General features: G+C 37.2%; 1 protein-coding gene across 2 annotated transcripts in view; it reads left to right on the plus strand.

Moving 5' to 3' along the window:
• Positions 1-21,999, plus strand: part of NAV3 (neuron navigator 3) — a 350,852-nt gene that overhangs the window by 263,130 nt on the left and 65,723 nt on the right. For both annotated transcript variants that reach the window (XM_047066485.1, XM_047066486.1), the window contains exons 15-20: positions 120-828; positions 2,876-3,364; positions 8,648-8,689; positions 10,090-10,250; positions 15,514-15,702; positions 19,081-19,133. In XM_047066485.1, the coding sequence (XP_046922441.1) occupies positions 120-828; positions 2,876-3,364; positions 8,648-8,689; positions 10,090-10,250; positions 15,514-15,702; positions 19,081-19,133 (1,643 nt within the window). The remainder of the gene's footprint in view (positions 1-119; positions 829-2,875; positions 3,365-8,647; positions 8,690-10,089; positions 10,251-15,513; positions 15,703-19,080; positions 19,134-21,999) is intronic.

Consider the following 21,999-nt stretch of genomic DNA (forward strand, 5'->3'; position numbering starts at 1 on the left):
TATTTCGGAACTGAAGTAACATAAAGATGTGTTCACATTTTTTACACATGGTTTAGAGAAAGAGTATTATGAAATCGAAGCGTGCCGGCATGCATATTTGTGTATTTCTCGTTAATTAGGGAAAACCGATGATGCCAAAGCTTCCGAGAAAGGCAAAAGTCCTCTAAAAGGATCATCTCTACAGAGGTCTCCTTCAGATGCAGGAAAAAGCAGTGGAGACGAGGGGAAAAAGCCCCCTTCGGGCATTGGAAGATCTACTGCTCCCGGCTCTTTTGGATTTAAGAAGTCAAGTGGGGTAGGCTCATCTACTATGATCACGAGCAGTGGAGCCACAATTACAAGCGGATCGGCAACACTGGGTAAAATTCCCAAGTCGGCTGCCATCGGTGGGAAGTCCAGCGCTGGGAGGAAAACCAGTCTGGACGGCTCACAGAATCAGGACGACGGCGTGCTGCACGTGAGCTCCAAGTCGTCCCTGCAGTACCGCAGCCTGCCCCGCCCTTCCAAGTCCAGCGGGAGCGGCATCCCCGGCCGAGGCGGCCACAGGTCCAGCACCAGCAGTATTGATTCCAATGTCAGCAGCAAGTCGGCTGGCGCCACCACCTCGAAGCTCAGAGAACCTACTAAGATTGGGTCAGGGCGCTCGAGTCCCGTCACTGTCAACCAAACAGACAAGGAAAAGGAAAAAGTGGCCGTCTCAGATTCAGAGAGCGTTTCTCTGTCAGGGTCCCCCAAATCCAGCCCCACCTCTGCCAGCGCCTGCGGGACACAAGGGCTCAGGCAGCCGGGATCCAAGTATCCTGACATTGCCTCACCTACGTTCCGAAGGTAAGAGTGTGTAAGATGATGCTGGGAAAATAGAGCATGCTATGCCGTAGGAGACATGTAAACCGTGTGTCTATAAAATATGTGTGTCCAAAATCCTATATCCTGAGTATATATACCCTACATATATAATGTAAGGTATGTATAATCTTAGAATCTTTTATTCAGTTTCTGAGTACAGTGAGTTTTAAAAAGCTGGTTGTGTAAATAACTAGCAAAAAATAAAAAATGGAATTCATTTTGAGAAATGCTCAAGCTTCCCAGTTCCATTCTCATCTAATATTAGCAACATAAAAACAGCATTTATAAGAAACTTAAGAGCAGATGGCAATACCTAGGGGTAGTGATAAAATAAAGTGATCGCTTATAAAATTTCCATAGATTTCCATCTCTCCACAATTACAAATAAAGCAAAATGGGCCTTTATGACTGTTGGTATTTGTTTCCAGTGTTTATTATCTTGCTGGCTCTTAATGAGTCAAATGATCATGAACGTAGACGAAATTGTTTTTCTTGTAAAAGATTACATTGGACAGATTGATGTAGTACCCGATCTTGACAGATTAATGAAAATCAAGGCACGATATCATGGACAGAATTTGAAAACATTTGGATATTTCACACAGGGTTACAACTAAGGAATGAGCTAGATTTTCTAGCTTCATCGCTTTCCTTTTTATGACTGATAAGCAGCATAACTTAGTGTCTATACGAGGACTGTCTTCGATATTAAATATGTGGAATTCTGCTGTGAGATATTGTTTTTAAATACTACTGTGTTTTAAGTGGCAGGGAAATACATGTGGTTAAAGACTTGCGACAACTGGTTGAACCTCTCTGGGTCTGTTTCCTCATCTATGATATGATAGAGTATGATTTATAGTTCATTACGTGTTAAGTATGTTTAATGTTTGTTTTTATTATGATGACCAAACTGGGAAATAAAGGGTCTTGAAACATTTACTTTTACATTTCAAGCAATCTCAGTTACATGATTGTTTGAAAACCTGGAGGTTATATTCCTCAGTAGCAATATTAATTCTGAAAAACTGGCTTTTTGAAATGTTGAATCTCATCCGAAAGAATAATGACTTATCGTGGGAGTAATTATTTCTCTTGCTTAAATAAAAGCCAATAGTGCCCTCCAGTGGCCCATTACCTATGAAACAATTTCTCATATTCGTCATAAAATACTTCACTGTAGGAAATATGGATTTCATTGCAACTTAATTAGTTAGTAATCATTATGCCATTACTCCATATCACTTTATTTCCATATTTACATAAATTCGATGATATCATCTGCTTCATTTACAAAACTAAAATGTTTTCTGAACTGAACTCCAACATCCAAGTTAGCACCACCTCTGTTTCAAATCACTATTATAAATATGTATTTGAATAGCACTGGCAACTGACATAAAACCCTTTGGTCTTTCTTGAGGAAAATGCACACAAACCAACATGTTGCCAACAGTGTCCAATCTTGTTTCTAACCAACTGCTCTCTGACAGCCACTCAGGCCACCAGCCACATAACATAACCTCCCGAACCTTGCCTTAAGCATTCCTTTTAGATTTTGAACAGACTGTTACAACAAGAGAGAAAAAGAAAGAGAGAGAGAGAGAGAGAGAAAAGAGAGAAAAGATTTTAAGTGTTATATACCGAATGCGTAGAAGTTGTTTCATTATAATGGCTCTGTAAATAGGTACCAGCAAATGTGCTCAAGCTCTCTTTCTTGAAAGACTCTCATGATCACTTAAACTGTGAAAGCCTGGGACTTTCATGTTTGATCTCCTTTTGTTCTGCCCGCTTCCCCCCACCGCGCGGGCGGCGGCCCAGTACCGACTGACCCTTATGGTGATACGAGACATTTTTTGGCACGACATTAAGAAGTGCAAGCTCGTAACGTTCGTTGACACGGAGACGGGAAGTGCTTGGTGGCTGGGCACACCGAAGCACGCTTGGCTCTGTGTACTGTAACCCTAAATATTGAGTGTGGATGTCGGTTTCTTGGAACAACTGAAGTTGTTATTTGTTTTTCTTTTAGGTTGTTTGGTGCCAAGGCAGGTGGCAAATCTGCCCCTGCACCTAATACTGAGGGTGTGAAATCCTCCTCAGTAATGCCCAGTCCTAGTACCACTTTAGCGCGGCAAGGCAGTCTGGAGTCACCGTCGTCTGGTACGGGCAGCATGGGCAGTGCTGGTGGGCTGAGTGGCAGCAGCAGCCCTCTCTTCAATAAACCCTCAGACTTAACTACAGACGTTATAAGCTTAAGTCACTCGTTGGCTTCCAGCCCGGCGTCGGTTCACTCTTTCACCTCGGGTGGTCTCGTGTGGGCTGCCAATCTGAGCAGTTCCTCTGCCGGCAGCAAGGACACTCCGAGTTACCAGTCCATGACTAGCCTCCATACGAGCTCTGAGTCTATTGACCTCCCCCTCAGCCATCATGGCTCCCTGTCCGGACTGACCACAGGCGCTCACGAGGTGCAAAGCCTGCTCATGAGAACGGGTAGTGTGAGATCTACTCTCTCAGAAAGGTGAGCTTTCCTAGAGGCATCGACGAAGTCTTCGCCGCCTCCTCCCTACGCTGCGCCTACCCTCCTGCCCCACTAAATTCCCTTGAGGTCCATGGGAGAGCCACTCCGCAAGGGAACAGAGGATTCAAGGGATGTGAGATTAACAGGCCTTTTGTTTGCGCATATTACCAAGTATGTAGAAGGGGGGAAAAAAAGCCATCACGGATAGGATAGTTGCATAATTAAGTTTCTTAATATGAATGCGTACATATATGCCAGATAGGCGATTTGAATAAAATTCAAAGCCTGTGTTTGTGTATTAAGTGATGTCTTCTCCAGACATGTTAACGATTTGGCCTGAGCTCCAAGATAACAGAGCTCCTTATGATAATTTGAGTATTTTTAAAGACCGAATGTAAATGGATTTGACAATCATGCTCTGAGCAATATGTTAAGTTTGTTTTATTATCACTTCTCTGGGAAAATAGCAAAAAGATCACTGGAGAATCCTAGCTGAATTGGAAAAAAAAAAAGTCAATTGTCAGGTATGAATGCTTAGAGAAAATTAGTAGCAGCAGTGATATTTTTAATAGACCCCTTGAGGTGCCTGGGTGGCTCAGTTGGTTAAGCGACCGACTTTGGCTCAGGTCATGATCTCGCAGTTTGTGGGTTCGAGCCCCATGTCGGGCTCTGTGATGACAGCTCAGAGCCTGGAGCCTGCTTCAGATTCTATGTCTCCCCCTCTCTCTACCCCTCCCCTGCTCATGCTCTGTGTCTCTCTGTCTCTCCATAATAAATAAACGTTAAAAAAATAAAAAAAAATAGGCCCCTTGAGAATAAATCACATTACAAGGTGGTTCCCATTGGTTTAATGAGATTTTTTTTAACTTAAAAAGAACAGAAGAAGGTATTCCTTACCTAATATACTTACCAGAAAGTGTCACTGCTGACCAAAATGCCTTTAGATTCTCTCACCCCAAAAATCCTTCCTCAGATACTTTGGTACTGACTCTTTCCCCCAGGAAAATGCCCTCAAATGGCCACTTTCTCCCAGATTAACTTAATGTTATTTGTTTCTTGACACATCTACAACTTTTCAGAAATGGTCTTGGCCATATGTCTTAATTATGTTATTGGGGAAAGCACCACTAGCCGATGAAAATGCCTCAGATCATTTCCTAAACTTTTGTTCAGTCTGTTAGTCATTCTGACATATCACGTCTTTTCCAGACTTCCAGCCTTATTCCAGAATCATTTTTTTAAAGGTCAACTAAAGCTCTTACCGCATGGCACTGGCTGTCCCTTAATCCGGGATTTCCCGTTGCTCTTCTGTTTCTCTTGCCTTTGTAAAATGCTGAGCATTGCTTCCATCCCACTGTACATCCCTGCCCCCTCATGGTACATGGACAGCAATGCCCATAAGACATCCCCCTGACCCAAGAATTTTAGAACTGAAAATTTATGCTTGATAGTTCCTATGGCGGGCTGCTAATTACAAAATAACATTTTTCTGCATAAATAAATAACTGGGCCAAGAGACACAAGACAAAGAACTGGGTAATAGAGATTAAACTATAGGTGTTTGCATCTATATACCTTCTAGTTTTCTAGGCATAAAGACCAGCTGCATACCCAAAAAACAATGGTTGTAAGTACTGTTTCATTTCATTTTCTGTCTCAGAAGTTAGGCTTTCTACAGCATCTTAGATTTGAGTTTCTGCCCTTTCAGGTGAATGGGTATGTCATTTTCAAAACTTTTAACAAGTAAATCAAATTACAGCAAAGCCTTGGTTTGCAAGTATAATTCATCCTGGAAACATGCTTGTAATCGAAAGCACTCATATCAAATCGAATTTCAAGAACCATTGGCTGAGTTTTGATCATGTGACATTTGGCATCACGTACTACTCGTGTTGCAAGACCTCACTTATTTATCAAGTTAAAATGTATTAGAAAGGTTTGCTCGTCTTGCAGAACACTTGCAAAACAAGTTATTCACAATCCAAGGTTTTACTCTATATTGAAAATCCGTTAACAGTCTATAGTTTGTATCTTTGATTGTGTACTCATATGTTATATGAGAAATCCAAATAACACTTTTATAACCAAACTAAGCACCCTGCAAATAGGTGATTTTTTATTAACCCGAATCACCCTCCAAAACACTGATTTTTTTTAAATCATAAATATGGCTGCAACAAGTTGACCCTTGAGCCATCAACCTATTTCTTTGGCATTCAGATATCAAAAACAGTCAAGTAACTATTTATAACCAAGTAACCGTCAAATCAAACCAGATAACATTGAGGTTTATAGGTATAAATGCAACGTTAGTATTTTACTTTGATTTATATTTTAGCAGTAGCCAATATACATTTTCACTTAGAAATACACCAGCAAATATGCAGTTACTTATTTTCCTTAAGCAAATCTTTTGTTATTATTGTTGTTCAGTTTTTGAAATAGACCAGTTTTACCAATGGAAGTATCCCAGTATTAAAAATATAAATAATTTTTCTAAAATAAATCTTAAATAGACTAATTTTATTTTTTTAATTTTTTTTAATGTTTATTTATTTTTGAGAGAGAGAGAGAGGCAGAGCACAAGCAGGGGAGGGGCAGAGAGAGAGGGAGACCCAGAATCCGGAGCAGGCTCCAGGCTCTGAGCTGTCAGCACAGAGCCCGACGCGGGGCTTGCATCCACAAACCATGAGATCATGACCTGAACCGAAGTACAACGTTTAACCGACTGAGCCACCCAGGTGCCCCAAAAAGACTAATTTTAGGTAAATGCATATTTTGCCCTGGATTTTTAGTGAAATATACTGATGAATATTAAATTTGAACAATAAAATACTTTCATAGGTATAATATGTGATATAAATATTAATTAGTTCCTCCTAGTAAATTACTGGATCAAAATAATTTTTGATATGACAGGTTGTACTTTTCCTTTCTTGGAAACAAAACTGCAGGCAGTAGCAATTTATTCTAATCCTTTAAAGTGCATTCAAGAAAGTTTATGATCTATTGAAGAGAAAATTAGATCCTATCAGAGATCCTGGCTTAATTCTAATTAAGCAGGGAGCAGCATGTTGGGAACCCTAAAGAAACCAAAGAGCCATCTGAGAGAAAGTGTGCTAGAGTATAAATATTTAAAACAAAGTAACTAGAATGATATGATAGAGTTGTGTATAATTCATGCCTTACCTGTTTATCTACAATTTCAAATATTTTATTGTTATATTCACATCTCAATGTTATTGAATCAGTCATTTTTTAATTTAAATTCCTCTTCATTAAAATGTCGTAAAATAATAAATAATAACCAAAAGCTCTTCAGTAATTTTCTCTCTAGCTGCCCCAGATCATTGATGGCCCTGGAGCCACAACCAGTTTACGGTTATTTTGTTTAGTTTGTTTTCTTTTTTTATAAAATAACCAAACTGTAAAAATAATTTTGAGGTGCCTGGGTGGCTCAGTCGGTTGAGCATCAGACTTTGGCTCAGGTTGTTATCTCACAGTTCGTGAGTTCAAGCCCCACATCGGGCTCTCTGCTGACAGCACAGAGCCCGCTTTGGATCCTCTGTGCCCCTCCCCTGCTTGTGCTCTCTCTCTCTCTCAAAAGTAAATAAACATTAAAAAACTAATTGAAAGTAGTAACCACCTTTAGAAATTGCTGGCTTGTTTTTACATATCACATGGAGCAAACTTGCCTGCACAATTCTGCACGGCGTCTATTGCCTTTAAATAGACAGTACGTGACCTCCTCAGACTGCTGGCTGAGAGCCTTACTTCCCTCGTTCCCACTGCCTGCTGGCCCTGCAAGCAGTGAGTTTGTGACCTTTCGGGGTATGTGAGAAGTGTCTACATTATAAAACCATTAATATCCAGATTCAAACAGATGTTTCTACTTCAAGGTTTAACTTATATTGGTAAATTTAAATGCATTTTTTCTGAGGTTTTTTTTCCCATTAAATTCTCTGTGTGCTAGAAACATATACATGTTCTACAATTGATAATGTTGGCAAACAATGCCTCTTTTCAATTTCCTCTGCAATATTAAGCTTTAATAAATTTGCACACAAGACAAAGGTCATCTTTAAAATGGCTTGTGACCATATTAATGCTTTAGCACAACCGTAGTTCATATTTACAGGTTTTTCATATTTGTTCAATACGATTCCTTTTTGTTTGCCTATCCACACTATTCAAAAAACTTCTGTAGTCAAAACGTACACTAGAACTAGCCTCTACATAACTGAGTAATTACCTTAGGTGGACATTCCCTATCAATAAAGTCATATAATGCCTTTGGTGGCTTTCTACAGCAGTGCTAAATAATGGAGTACCCACAGAAGAAAACATTTTAGCTTTGATTTTGAGTGATTGATTTTCAAGTCGATGTGTTTGCATTTGTGTTATATCATTCCCATCATGCATATCCTGTGTATTTAATTTTGATCATTGGGAGTTCTACTGGAAGAGAGCTATTATTCTGCAAATTCAAATTAATTTTATTCTTTGGTTATCCACATGCCAGAGATTATAACAGAAATCCCTAGACTTGTCCCGTTTAGCTGTTGACACCCTCTTCTATTTTTAGAGAGGCCATTTCTCATTTTCTCCAGACACATCCTTTCATCTCTTTCTATGACCGATTGAGATTCTTTAAAATAGTGACTGATACAATGTATAGCCTTTGAAATACCTAACTTATAATTTCCAAAAGATGGCATAATTTCATTAAGTATTTAAATAAATGGTGCCAAAAAACATGACGTTTCAAGCAGATATTTATTACATATTATTTTTCTTCTCTTACATGCAAATAGAATAAATCTGCCTTTGTTTTTCATAAAAATAATCTGAATACAAAAGTAAATATCAAATGGTGTTTTACCTCTCCTCTGTCCATTAGAAGTAGTCACTTTAACTTAGGCAGAGCAGATCTATCTGATTTCCACACATGACTCTCCTACATATGAAATCACAGTGAGAGTCTAGTCAGTTGCACAGGGAAGCAAAAACTACCATAGGAGGAAGTAAATAGAATCTACTGGGGAATAATGTTAACATGTCATTTAATCTACCTGCTCATGATCCTGTCACTAAATTGTCATTGAATGTGTTACAGCAATGGACATCTGGTCACCTTTAGTTGTCCTTTTCCAATAAGTTAAACATTAAATGTGTGTTACAGAAATTTTATTTTGTGTAGTTTAGTGAATCATTTTTGTTGGATGTGTAATTTTGAGGTTTTTGTTTACATTATGTCCTTAGGGATTTTCTTTGTTTTAACAGCATGCAGCTTGACAGAAATACACTACCCAAAAAGGGACTAAGGTATATATTTCTCTCAGCACAATTGCTGCCTTTCATTGTTGTTATGTAAACTTTGTGTGCTGTCTCTCTCCCTCTTCTTTCTTTGTTTGCAATGACGTATCTGCCATTGAGGATGGCATCACTTTTCATCCTGACGTTTTCTCTGGCCTGAGGATTTGGTGGGATAAGCCTCAGGTTAGAGATACCTGTAGGGCTCAAGACTCATTAAATCCAATGTAAATACCGTTATTTGGGGGGTAGCAACATTTGGTAGATTTCAGAACCCAACTTCTGTAAATTAAAAAAAAATTGACTTCCCTAACTTTAGCATCTTGGAGGCATATGCTTGCAAAACCTCAACCCATATAGTCTACAGATGTGGCCAGTTAATGTTGAAAGGTTGAAGGATGCTCTAATTTGAATCAAAGAAAATATATTTTCATCATCAGAGGACAAATATTGTAATTAAGGTATGAATTTTTACAGAATCCTTTTGGTAGAAACTCAAGAATTTTAATTTCTGTTTTTCAGGAGTGCTGGTCAATTTAGATATGAATTACTCCAGTATTACGTAATAATATCAAAATCATCATTCAGTTCATCATAAAAACTAAAATGAAAATTTAATCCATGGCCATCCTTTACTGTACACTCTTATCTGAGGAGAGGACATAAAATGAACTATGAATAGAGGTATAACACATATGAACACAATGAGTTGACTGTTCTTTGATGCTAAGAACTTACTTACTCTGGTGAAAATGAGCACTGGCCAAATAGGTCTTTCCCTGTTATCTTTTTTTTCCCTCTTCAGTCCCTGAGTAATAGCAAACAGCTTGTAATTAATTATTCCATTTCAATATTTTGCTTCAGAAATCTATTTTCCACTAAAGTGAGCCCATTTTTTTTCTTTTTTAAAAAAATCTGGACATGATGTCAAGTGGCATTTTAATGAAATAAATGTTTATTTTATTTTTTTCTTTTTTTTTTCCAAAAATGTCTGTCAGTTTGTGTTCCATTTCCTGTGCTTTTCTGTATCCATCACTTCAGTTCTCTTGGCTTCTGGCCTTCCACTGTCTGCCATATTTAGTCCATGCTTTCACCCTCTTCACATCCTTCCAAACACTGTGCTTTTGAGTCCTTCTCAATTAACTTGGCTGTCTGCTCATTGCTTATGATTTTCAACTACATATCTCACAGAAGCATAATTTTCCTTTCAAAATCCTTTATTTTTCTTTTCCTGTGAGATTCAAACAGATGGTGTCAGATCATCTGGAAGAACTAAGCAATTATAATTAGATTCAATCTGTTGGAGAATGTTGTTCAATCTGAATAGTAAGCTCCTCTCAATTGTTTTCTTGTCCTGGTATTGCCTTGCCCTTGTAGATGTGCTTACGTGTCTTAGCTGTGCTGTTTTGCAGATATACCCCATCGTCTCGGCAGGCCAACCAAGAAGAGGGCAAAGAGTGGCTGCGTTCCCATTCCACTGGAGGGCTGCAGGATGCTGGCAACCAGTCACCTCTGCTCTCCCCTTCTGCCATGTCATCTTCTGCGACAGGAAAATACCACTTTTCCAACTTGGGTAAAATAGCCTAAACCCAATTTCATCGTGTTGTTTTCACCACTTACCCTCACAGGAGTCCTCGAATCTCTTAAAAATTCTTCCCTTAAAGACAAGACAAAGATACCTCAACAGTACCTGTTATTTGTTTGATGGCTTACTGTTCACAAAATACTTCCCAAATGTTATGCAGGTTATTGCTCATGACAGCAATGTGACATAGGTACTACTGTTGTTACTTTACAGTCTAGGTCCGGAGGCACAGAGAGGTCATTTCACGCAAAAGAGGAAAAAAAAAAAAAAAAAAGAAAAGTCTCTCCACTCATCAGGGGCACAAGCAGTAAGTGATCCCAGAACACCTGACTTCAAGCCTGTGGAGTTTTCTCAGAGTCCTCTTAAAAACCAATAAATCAGCTCCTTATTTTTTGTTTAAAATGTTTTTTTAAAGTCCTTAGCAGAATTTCTCATACTTTTGTAGAGAAGCATAAAATATAAAGAAAAAAAAAAAAAAACCCATAACTCCATGACTCTAAGATCGCTTCTTTAAAAGTGATCAAAATTAATACCATTTTAAAGCTAAAACTGTCCTTTAAATAAACAGAATTCCATGGGAACATTTTTGGATAAGTGCAATGAAAAAAAATGATAACTTAACCATTGGGCTACTTTGTGTGCTTAGCATCATTTATATGACATATAGCATCATTTGTGTAAATGTCACAGAAAACATTGGGAAGCATGATAAAATAAAGAAAGAAGTCTAAACGTACCAGCTATAATTTGATAGAGCCAATGCTTTTAAAAACAGATTTATGTTCTATAAATTTACATATAAAGTAGTCTCATTTTTTTTTCTTTTTGCTTCAAAACTTTTTTTTTCTAATAACGGACCCACCGGTTGTCCAAATTCTTCAGTAGTTTGGACTTTCCAACATTTTCAGTCCTGTGAGGACAACAAAGGCTATTTCTTTTCTCTTGTAACTCTTCCTGCTACACAGAATAAGCCTCTGGCGATGAGAAACCATTATTTCAGTCATGGTTCCATATGATCTAATGAATTCCTATTAGACACAAAGTTTTTGTTGCTACACATATACACCTACACGCTGATGAGACTTCTTTGCCTCATAATGGCAAAGAATGGTATAGCTTTTACTTACTTTGAATTGTAATTATAAAACATAGCAATAAGCTTAAAATTTTAACTTCAAAAATGGATTGAAAAGGTTTTTTATGGAGTCCTAGAAATATGAAATAAACTCTAATTTTATGCAACATTTGCAACAAACCCAAACCACCTGGAATGCTGTTTGCTAGGTATCTTATGTCTCCTACCATTCTTTTTAATACCTGATGTTAATTTGAGTAATTGAATCCTTACCCCACTATTTTTTCATTTATATTATTCTGATGAAATCCATCTGTTCCATTATTATTTGGAAAAAAAAAAAACCCTCACCACTTACTATGTCTGACCTCGACAAAGTCATTTAGCCTCAATTTTCTCAACTGTGAAATGGACCCATAAGACCTAGGTTATATTATGAGGGACTGATTTAATGTATACCAAAACTGAGGAGAGTATAAGACTTGATAGACTCTGTTACCTCATCATTTTTATTAGAAAACATGCCTTACATTATCAGACACAATAGCTGTAGATTTCAAATTGATCTTACTGTCTCTACTCTCATATTCAATGTTTTCACTCATTGATACTTATGATGGAAGACCTTCCCATACATGACAACATATTAGGCAAAACAGTGGATACTATTAAAATAATCATAAATAAGGATTATTTTATCATTAAACTTATAAAAATACACCAAATGGAATTTTTTAACTTGAATATGGGTTCCATTGTCTTGCATTTTGCTTTGGTCATCATTTGTTTTCAATTTGAACATTATCTCTTCTGAATGATCAGCAACTGATTACTACTAACAGTCAGCATTTGCAATGTGTTTATTATTCCTACCTATTAAAATATATTAATAGATAAAATTTTTAGAAATATTACCATAAAAAGTCACATATAACAAACAGAAATTTAAGAGAACTGCAGTTACATCATTATATGTAGACTACCATAAGCTATTGCCAAAGTAAACTGTGGTTTGTGTGCAATTCCCAGCATGTATGTTACCTATAATAGAAACTGTTCCACTCAAGAGAATAAATCAGAATAACTTAGTAAGCAAAATACATCTTTGGATGAAACTTTATTTACTCTTGATCATTGTCCTTGCAAGGCATCTCATAACCTGGTGAGACTCATTGTCATGTTGCTGTAAGTGACGATTACTCAACTTTATTTCTCACCTTGCTGCAGGTTTAGCATGTAGGAGCATTACTATCAGCCTCTCACCTATGTATTTGTGGACCCTTTTGCGTACAGAGGATTGTTTATAAACAACTTTGTGTGGGAAGTTTCTATTTCCCTCTCCATATTCACCTTTCAAGCTATTTAGAATTAACCCCATTCTTCTATACTCATGAGAGCATAGAATCTTGGAGATGGGAGACATCTACCTATGTTTCAATTATTCATCTTTTAGTTGAATTCTTATGACATCTCTAGCTTCTAAACCCACCCGTAACAGAAACTACCTAAATGTAGATATATTAGACTTTTGAAGTTCTTCCTTTAAAAGATCAAATAAAATTTTCTTGAATCTCTACCTAGTTCTTAGAGTCCCAGATTCCACAAAATAAGTTAAAATTAGCGTTCATATGAATATTCTTATTTTAAAATAATATCATAAACCCAGTAACTAATATGTCAAGATATAGTAGCAAAGTCAAGGGACTCTGAGGTATTTAAAAACGCACTCCATATTTCTATTAGTTCCTATCTCCTCAAATCACCACTAATTAACATTTAATTTAATTTAAAAAGTGGCTTTGCTCTGAAATATAAGGCAAAGTCAGTTGGTCCCTTTTCTCTAATATATTGTCACATCTACATCTCTCTTATTTAGAAATTTGGATGTGTCTCCTGGATTTGAATGGGTCCTAGAGGTCATTTATTCTGCCGTTTTTTAAATTTATAATTTGTGAAGAAATTGAAGGGTAGAGATTGGAATATTTGCCTGAAACAATTGGAAAGCAAGGCCACCATTAGAAGGCTTGTGCTAGTTTGTGTCCCATTATAGAAATTCTCTTTTTCCATCATATTTTTGTCTTCTATTTTATAATTTTTCTTGGTTTATTCACATATTAATTTTTCTACTTTTCAGTCAGATGCTCAGCCCCCCTCCTCCACCCCCTGTGACCATTCTTGCATTCAGGGCCATGCCATGTTGATCTTTCTATGCAACCACAGCACCAAAAAATCAGACCTGTCATAGATATTAACTGAACATTCTTAAATAGCGTAGGGGTATAGTTCCAAGGGATACATTATCAAAAGTGTTTGTAAAGGCAAATTAGTTGCTTTAAAATTCACTCTAATCCTCATTCCTATTTCTTGAATGAGTTAAGTCCTATATTTTGAAATTATAGAAGGACAATTTACTTGGCTAGCTCTGCAGCCATTTTGGTAAGAATTATGCAAAGCCAAATAGTGAATAAGATGTCTTTCTAACCTCTAGATATGTATTGACATAATACATTTATTTATAAATGTGTTGAATATTTCATTCATTTAGCAAAGAGACAGTTCATACTGTGAACATAGAATAGGATGATTTACTCCAATCCAGGTACTTTAAACATAAATATTCAAGTCTAGAATGTTCTTCAGTGTTATCTATTCGCAGTCAGTCAGCAATCAGATTGAATTAGTCACTGCTGGCTAAAAAATCTCTCTGTCTCTCTCTGTCTCTCTGTCTCTCTCTCCCTCTCCTCCCTCCCTCTCTCCCTCCCTCGCTCCCACCCCCCTCACTCCTTCTCCTCTCTCTCCTTGGTCCCCCTTCTTTCTTTCCTTCTTTCCTACAGATTGTACACTTTGCAAATCCATAGTTTCTTTCACTTTTTATTATATGTAATATGCACTCACAATATAATTCTAAGTCTTGTATTTCTTTCCTTTTTTTGTCCTTTTTTCAATCCAGTCCACAACTGCTCTATCAGAGGATTGTTCTGTGTATTAATTCATCAATATCTATTAAATATTCAGCATAGTGCCTGGAAAATAGAATGCATTCCCTTTTGTCTACCTCATAGTATATAGGCCTCCTATTTTACATTGTTTTGAAAGCCAGTCATTATATATTAAGAAATGTAGTGCCTGTGTCAAAAAAAAAAAAAAACCCTGGAGATTTTGAAATGATATCAGATGAATTTTAAGCCAATGACATAAATTCTTTAAGGCTTTGAAAGCACCCAGCAGCTTTTGTGATTGCTTAAGAGGTTCCTGCCTGCTTCCTCAGATACTTACAACAGCTTGCTTGTCTTAAATATGAGCATTTATGATATATTTCTTAATTTTCTGCTTTGCTTTTACTCCACATTTAAGTTAGTGTTGTTTCAAAAGAAGTTGTACATTCAGTCAATCACATCTTTCTTTAAATTCATGACCATCATTTGGCCTAAAAAATTGAGTGTTATGAGAACTCTGGCAATTGGCACTAAGTACATTAATTTGTATTTCAAATTATGAACATAAGGTACTGCTTGGGAAACATAACAGGTTTGTACTTCTGACAGTCTTACTATGGCACTGTGGTCTTAGACACAGCAGAAAAAGTGATTGATTCACCTTATGATGAGCTATAAATACCATGTATATTACATTTCATTAAAAAATTATTTTCTTCTCTTATAACCTAACTCTGATAGCAGTGATGGTGCTGACCATGAACCGACATAAATTCAGAACTCAAAATGACTAAAAGTCTTTGGTTGGGAACTTCAAAAGGATCTTCTTGGGAAATTTAGATTCCTTGTGTTTCCTTTTCATTTTTGTTTTTCCCAGATGTATTCTTCTCTAAAAGAAACCTGATGACTCTATGAAGGCAGTCTTTTCTTCTTAATTGCCAGCAGAATATACTTGTTACTGTATTTCTAGCATAAATAGGAGAGGTTGCTTGGTGGCTTTGTTTAATGTTGCTTCAGAAATTGACATATTGCTTGCCGTGAAAGTGTTAGGAGAAAAGAGGGACTCCACTGAAACTGTTATCGACCATTTCAGAGGCAGACTCGCAGCCTACCTTAAAGAGAGACACCTGTTAAAATCACATTTCCGTAGAATTGGGGTCACATTCTCACTCTCCATCAACCTACTATTTTCATCATCCAAGCCTCAGAATAATGAGGCTGTGTGTGCTTTGTTTTTCAGTGAGCCCAACCAATCTGTCTCAATTTAACCTGCCTGGGCCCAGCATGATGCGCTCAAATAGCATCCCAGCCCAAGACTCTTCGTTCGATCTCTACGATGACTCCCAGCTTTGTGGGAGTGCCACATCTCTGGAAGAAAGGCCACGTGCCATCAGTCATTCAGGCTCCTTCCGAGACAGCATGGAAGAAGGTAGGCGAAGGGGGAAATAAAGACGGAGTTAACTTTATTTAACTCAGAGATGAAAACTGTCACATCAGACACGTCACAAGGATTTCTGAAGAGTAGATAAATGAGTAAGTATAACTCTCATTTAGGGAGCCCTGAAGCTTGAAGAAGTTTGAGTCTGCATTACCTTCGGTTTCTTTTCTTTTCTTTTTTTTTAGTGTTTATTTATTTTTGAGACAGAGAGAGCAAGAGCGGTGGAAGTGCAGAGAGAGAGGGAAACACAGAATCGGAAGCAGGATCCAGGTTCCGAGCTGTCAGCACAGGGCCCGACCAGGGCTGGAACTCCCGAACCCTGAGATCATGACCTGAGCTGAAGTTGGAGGCTCAACCGACTGAGCAACTCGGGCACCCCAATTACCTTCTGTTTCTCTATGCATTTGCAAATATGCCAGAAATTGTTTTGATTATTACTTGGTTCTAGAATAGTTCAGAATAAATTCAGTGTTTTCATAAAGAAATCTTCATAATTTTAGAGCCTGTTTGTCCTGGTGTGTCAAATATCAGAGCAAATGTTTTGTTTGACATCTCAGTTAAAGAACCATAAAGATACATAAACCAGAAAAATTATCTTATGAAACTACCACACGTTGACAACTTGTATTCTCAGAAACTCCCTCTGGTGTTAATTTCTGTTATCATATCATATTTGAATTCAGATTATGTCTACTTTTGCTTCATAAGTTTTATTTCCTTATCCAATGCAATAAGGTTCTATGTGAATATTTTATAAAAATTCTATTTGAAAAGGCTTCATTGATATTTAAACATATATAATTTTCTACACTATATAATCTCAAGTGTGAAATTTGATAATATTTGAGAGACTGCCTCTTTGATTTAATGAATGAGTTTTTGAAGTATCCATAAAGGAAAATTGTGGCACACATATTATAAAGCATATCAGCTATGCATAAAATACAGGTAAACATAAAAGTTTGAACAGATCACAATAAAATCAGACATAAAATCAGACAACTATCCTAGTCCTTAATAATAACATAGAAAAGAAGGACTCCAGATCTTAAAACATACCAGGTTTAAGCCTCTGGCCTCCCATTTATTTGTGGTATGAACTTGTGCAAGATTTTTAACTTTATCAGTCCTAATTCCTGCAGATGTAATTTTACAGGTTTTTCGTGAAAACAAAATTAGGGAACAGTTTCGTTCCTTTCTCTTTCACCTTCCTGCTTTCTTAGAGTCTTTTCTGATTAAAAGTTTAGATGGTTATGGGGGCACCTGGGTGCTTAGTCAGTTAAGCATCTGACTTTGGCTTAGGTCATGATCTCATGGTTCATGGGTTTGAGCCCATATGGAGCTTGCTTGCTTCAGATTCTGTGTCTCCCTCTCTCTGTCCCTCTCTCACTCGTGCTCTCTCTCTCAAAAATAAATAAACATTTTTTTTTTAAGTTTAGATGGCTGTGAAAATTGATTTAATGTTTTCAGGCCACCACTGTATGCTTAATTTGCTGGCACTAATTTCGTTGACCAGCATTGCCACTACCTTCTGTGATATTAAGCAAACCACTGAGTTCATTGTGACAGAGAGTGGATTATATCCAGAAAGTCTGCTGATTGTGGCAGAATAGATAGACAGAATTGACCTAATTGGCAATATAAAGTCATAGCTTCTTTGAGATGATTCTATCACTCTCTTCACAGACAGGCATCTTACAATACTGTGAAAATAATTTGCCAAGCATACTGATGGCTCTCTAGGAGTGCTCATTTACAGATAAAATACTGTTCATATGCTGAGAAAGTCTGGCCTTCTGTGTATGAGGATTAAATAATCTAAATGGCTGAACAGCACCCTGAGTGGGCAAGATGGCTTCTTGATGCCCATCCATTGAACACTGAACAATTATTATTCTTACAATATGGTCTGCAATCAAGGGATTATTGAACTAGTGAGATGGGAAGGGCTTTATTGATGCCCTCCCTGCTCAGTGCTCACAGTGAAGATCAGGAACGTGCCACGAACTAGGAGTCCATAGACCTATAAATAGTAAGTAGCAGGAACAGACCAAAAACTGGGATCTCCCAATTCATTGCCCGCCTGCCTTCTGTACACCGTGTTGAAAATCTTAGTCCATTCTGGTGTTATTAGAGGTTGAAAGAATGTGGGATTTTGTTTGGTTGTTTTGTGTTCTTTAGATGACTAACATTTTGCACATCTCACACAGTGGTAGGAGGTGCTCCAGCTGGAGATCTGGGGGTTGTCCTTCTTTCCTCTTTGACCCGCATTTATAGTCAGTCAGTTTTAAAGAGGTTCTTTCTGATGTCCCTCAAATTCATCCCTTTCTTTTGAGCCACACTGCCACAATCCTGCACGGCTTTGCCAGCCTTTCCAGACCAGGTTGTGAGCACCTCCCTTGCGTCCTTGCTGTACCCCTTGTATTGCTCTCAGTATTATTAATGTTACTCTTTTATAATTATCTTCTTAGTTGAATATCTTTCTACTTCTTTTCAAGCTCCTAGGATTGTGTCATAATTTTTATAGTCCCAGGATCCAGAAAGGACCTGTCACATTGGGTGGGACCAACTACTATTTAATGGATGAGTATGCAGAAATAACTTTATATTATCCCACAATGAAAAGAGGAAGGGCTTTTCTATAACTGTAATTAAGCACAATTTTATCTACCTTTTGGGCTTAACACATTAGTTGCCGAGAAATACAAAGCAGTCTGCCACTTGCCTACGATGTTATTTTGGTATACCTAGATAGAAGCCAGTACCCAATTTCCATTCTTAATTTCATTGAGACACCACCTTGAAATAAGTAATTTTCTATTACTAAAACTACAAAAGAAACAATAATTCTCCATTTAAATGAGTATTATCCACTCATCACAGATAATGTTGAAATAGCAAGTTAAATAAAATGCTTATGTCCCTGAAAGTATATGGAGAAAAAACATTGAAAATGGACCTTTGTTGTATATAAATGAAATTAAATAAATAAAGAAAATGTATAAAATAAAGAGATTTTTTTAAGTTCATAAGTTTATGGCAACTTTAGGTTTCCATGATTTTCTGGTAATTTATCATGTGGAGGTTTACTGTAACTTTGAATCTGTCAACAGCATGCCTACAGGGCTTGTATTGGCCAAATCCTCTCTGTAACATGATGAGGGAGATATTTTAGGAGAACAGGTATAGGACCTTCCCATGTCTCAACATTTTGACCTCCAAGAAATGGCAGGAGAATTGTTCTCAGATCTTTGTATCTAGCTGTATTATTTTATTTCCCTAATTGCCTAGTCTCCACTTTCTAGCAAAGGCCGGTGTTTCTGAGCACGCTTCATTATTTTACCTCTTGTTCGTTTTTGCTTTTTCCAGTTCACGGCTCTTCATTATCACTGGTCTCCAGCACTTCTTCTCTTTACTCAACAGTAAGTATCCGTTGTTAACAAGGAGCTTCTGCCTCGGCCAAACACACAGTGATTAAATAGGTTGACATTTACACAGAAGTTGCACAGTGAAATGAGGGCATATGCTCAGCTACCATAACCAATAGCTGGCGGGTGCTTTCCCGGACCTTCTGTGGCCCAGTTTTATGCGCTTTCGCTGGACTTTTGTGTACTTATTAAAATCAATGAGTGCATGAAAAACTGAGTTTCGTAAAACCTCTTGGGATATAACTGGGAATCGCTGAAACCATGTACTCTCCCATAAATTTATAATATTGACTGGTTTTCCTTGTTTGGTTCTCTGAGCCATGACTGGTAATTCTTCAATGGTATTTTCTCCATTTTCTTATTTTAATTTTTCAAGTTCCTCTGTGCCAAAGTGTAAAGGCGTAAAAGGCCTAGAGACTCTTAAAAATATATGCCTTCTGAAATAGAATGATTTTTAAAACTATTTCTGCAAAGAGAAAAATGCCGATGTTTCAACTTATTTTCCTGATGTGTGCAGTTATAATCTGTTTTTGCCAAGATGAGCTTCCTGTCCACTTAATATAATTTCATTTTTTTTGGCAAAAAAAAAGAAGAAAATCTATAGGATGTTATATTTAATAGGAGGGTTCCTTCATGCCTAAGTAAAAGTGAGGTGTATTTCATTTACTGAATCTCACTGAGACTTCAGCAGTGCAAATAGTTCTTAGCCAGAGCTGAGGTTCATAAAAAGTTCAGTCTTGGCCATCACTGAGCAATTAAGCCTGATGGGCAACGCTAATTGTTTCACTCATTTCATTAGGCTTAAATGTTAGGGCCCTCATTTTATAAGCTCATCTTACATATTTATTGCTTTGGATAGTTACACAAGATCAGAAATATTACTGGGAAAAGCAATATTTTTCTCATCATGTCTCCTTTTCATGATTAAATTTGCCAATTACACTCTGTAAATGAAGAAATCACTATTATTGTTTAAATTTAATCCTTTAGGCAAGTGGATAAGAAGTAGAAAGGTGAAATGTTTTGGCAAAAACACATAAAAGAACTGTGTTAACACTTAACCCTCCTCATTGGCCCGGGGCCTCTGTGTGCTCAGGAGATGACCTCTGACCTAAAGCATTGCGGCCGAAGTCCCTACAAAGCATCAAACGATGCAGCATGATCGTAATATTTTAAATATATGCAAAACCACCATTTGGATAAAACTGCCTTCATTCAGCCTGAGAAAGATTCCAGAAGAAAAGGAGCTTGGTTTGAGGGAAAACAGATGGCTGATTAGTATGTACCAGAGTCTGGTAGAACTTTATGCGACAATAAGAAGGTTTTCTAGCTGCACTGTCCAGTACAGTGACCTCTGGCCACATGTGGCTATTGACTGTTTGAAGTGTGGAGTAACAGAGGAACTGAATTTTTAAGTTTAAGTAATTTAAATTATTTAAATAGGCACGTATGTCTAGTAGCTTCTATATTGGGTATTGCAGGTTCATAAGGAACAAGGGGCTTCATTTTAATAATTGTAGATAAGTAGGAGTAGATGTCGTACAATAAGGACAATCAGAAAGCATACATGAGGAGTATGTAGTAAGAGTGCAATATGTAATAGGAACAGAGACGAAAGTGACTACATACATATACTTATATGCCAAAACTTAGAAATGAAATATACCTTTGTGTTAAGTGTGAAAAGAATGTATTAGGTCTTTAAGCCACAGAGATTGTACGTGGTTGTCCTGAAAATGATTGAAAGTATATTCTTGAGTTCACAAATAACCTATAAACAATTCAAATAAATGCATATTTGGAGGACTAATAAAAAGAAAAACCAAAAATCAAAGATTATGAGGAGTCATTCTGACTTCAGTCCCCCATTATCATTCACCGAGATTCCACTGACAATGAGAAAATATCTGTGAAAGTATTTTTTAAACCATGAGGTAAAAAGTCAATTTGTCATTATTTTTCATGCCTTCTTAAGGACTCTAGATCAAGATTCAGTTGATTTGCATTCTTGCCTAACTCTATCAGCAGTTACTGTGTGACATCAGAAAAGTTGCTAAGTTTCTTTGGACTATACCTGTAAAATCAAATTGGAAAACAACAGCCAGATCTATCCCATCTGTCTCAAGGGTTTTGTGTAATTATTAGGGAAGACCAGAAATGTTGTATACCAAAAATAACAAAAATTATAAATTTTTGATACACAGTGATTCTAGGAGCACCATTTATATCATAGTTGATGTGAATTGCATCTTTTGAATTTATGCAGTGTAGTAACATAGCTGTGCATGGTTATTTCCTTCATCAAATAATTCAAGTGTCTAGGGGGAGAAAAAGTTCTTTTTTTAAGTAGTATATTAGACACTATCTGCTCTTACTAGACAAAATACTGCTCTCGTCAACCATGAGTATAAACCATGTTTACTCTAACATTATCCATATAACATTAACACTTATACAACTTACAGAATTATATATTTTGCTGGATGTATTGCACTTCAAGATATTAAAACAAACTAATAACAATGGCCTGTTGCAAAGAACATTTGCCTATAAAATCACCAATCTAACAAGTCTCATTGGAAGGATTCTTTACCTATAGATCTTTTAATGCTTCTACAACTTACAGTTTGGTAAATTTTTCAAAAGTATTGTGTTGTACGGGGCGCCTGGGTGGCTCAGTCGGTTGAGCGGCCGACTTCGGCTCAGGTCATGATCTCACGGTCCGTGAGTTCAAGCCCCGCATCGGGCTCTGTACTGACAGCTCGGAGCCTGGAGCCTGTTTCAGATTCTGTGTCTCCCTCTCTCTGACCCTCCCCCGTTCATGCTCTGTCTCTCTCTGTCTCAAAAATAAATAAACGTT

The sequence above is a fragment of the Lynx rufus genome, unplaced genomic scaffold, assembly GCF_022079265.1.
Source record: "Lynx rufus isolate CCGP_SWC_20201006 ecotype Redwood Valley unplaced genomic scaffold, mLynRuf1.p SCAF_7, whole genome shotgun sequence".
NCBI lineage: Eukaryota > Metazoa > Chordata > Mammalia > Carnivora > Felidae > Lynx > Lynx rufus.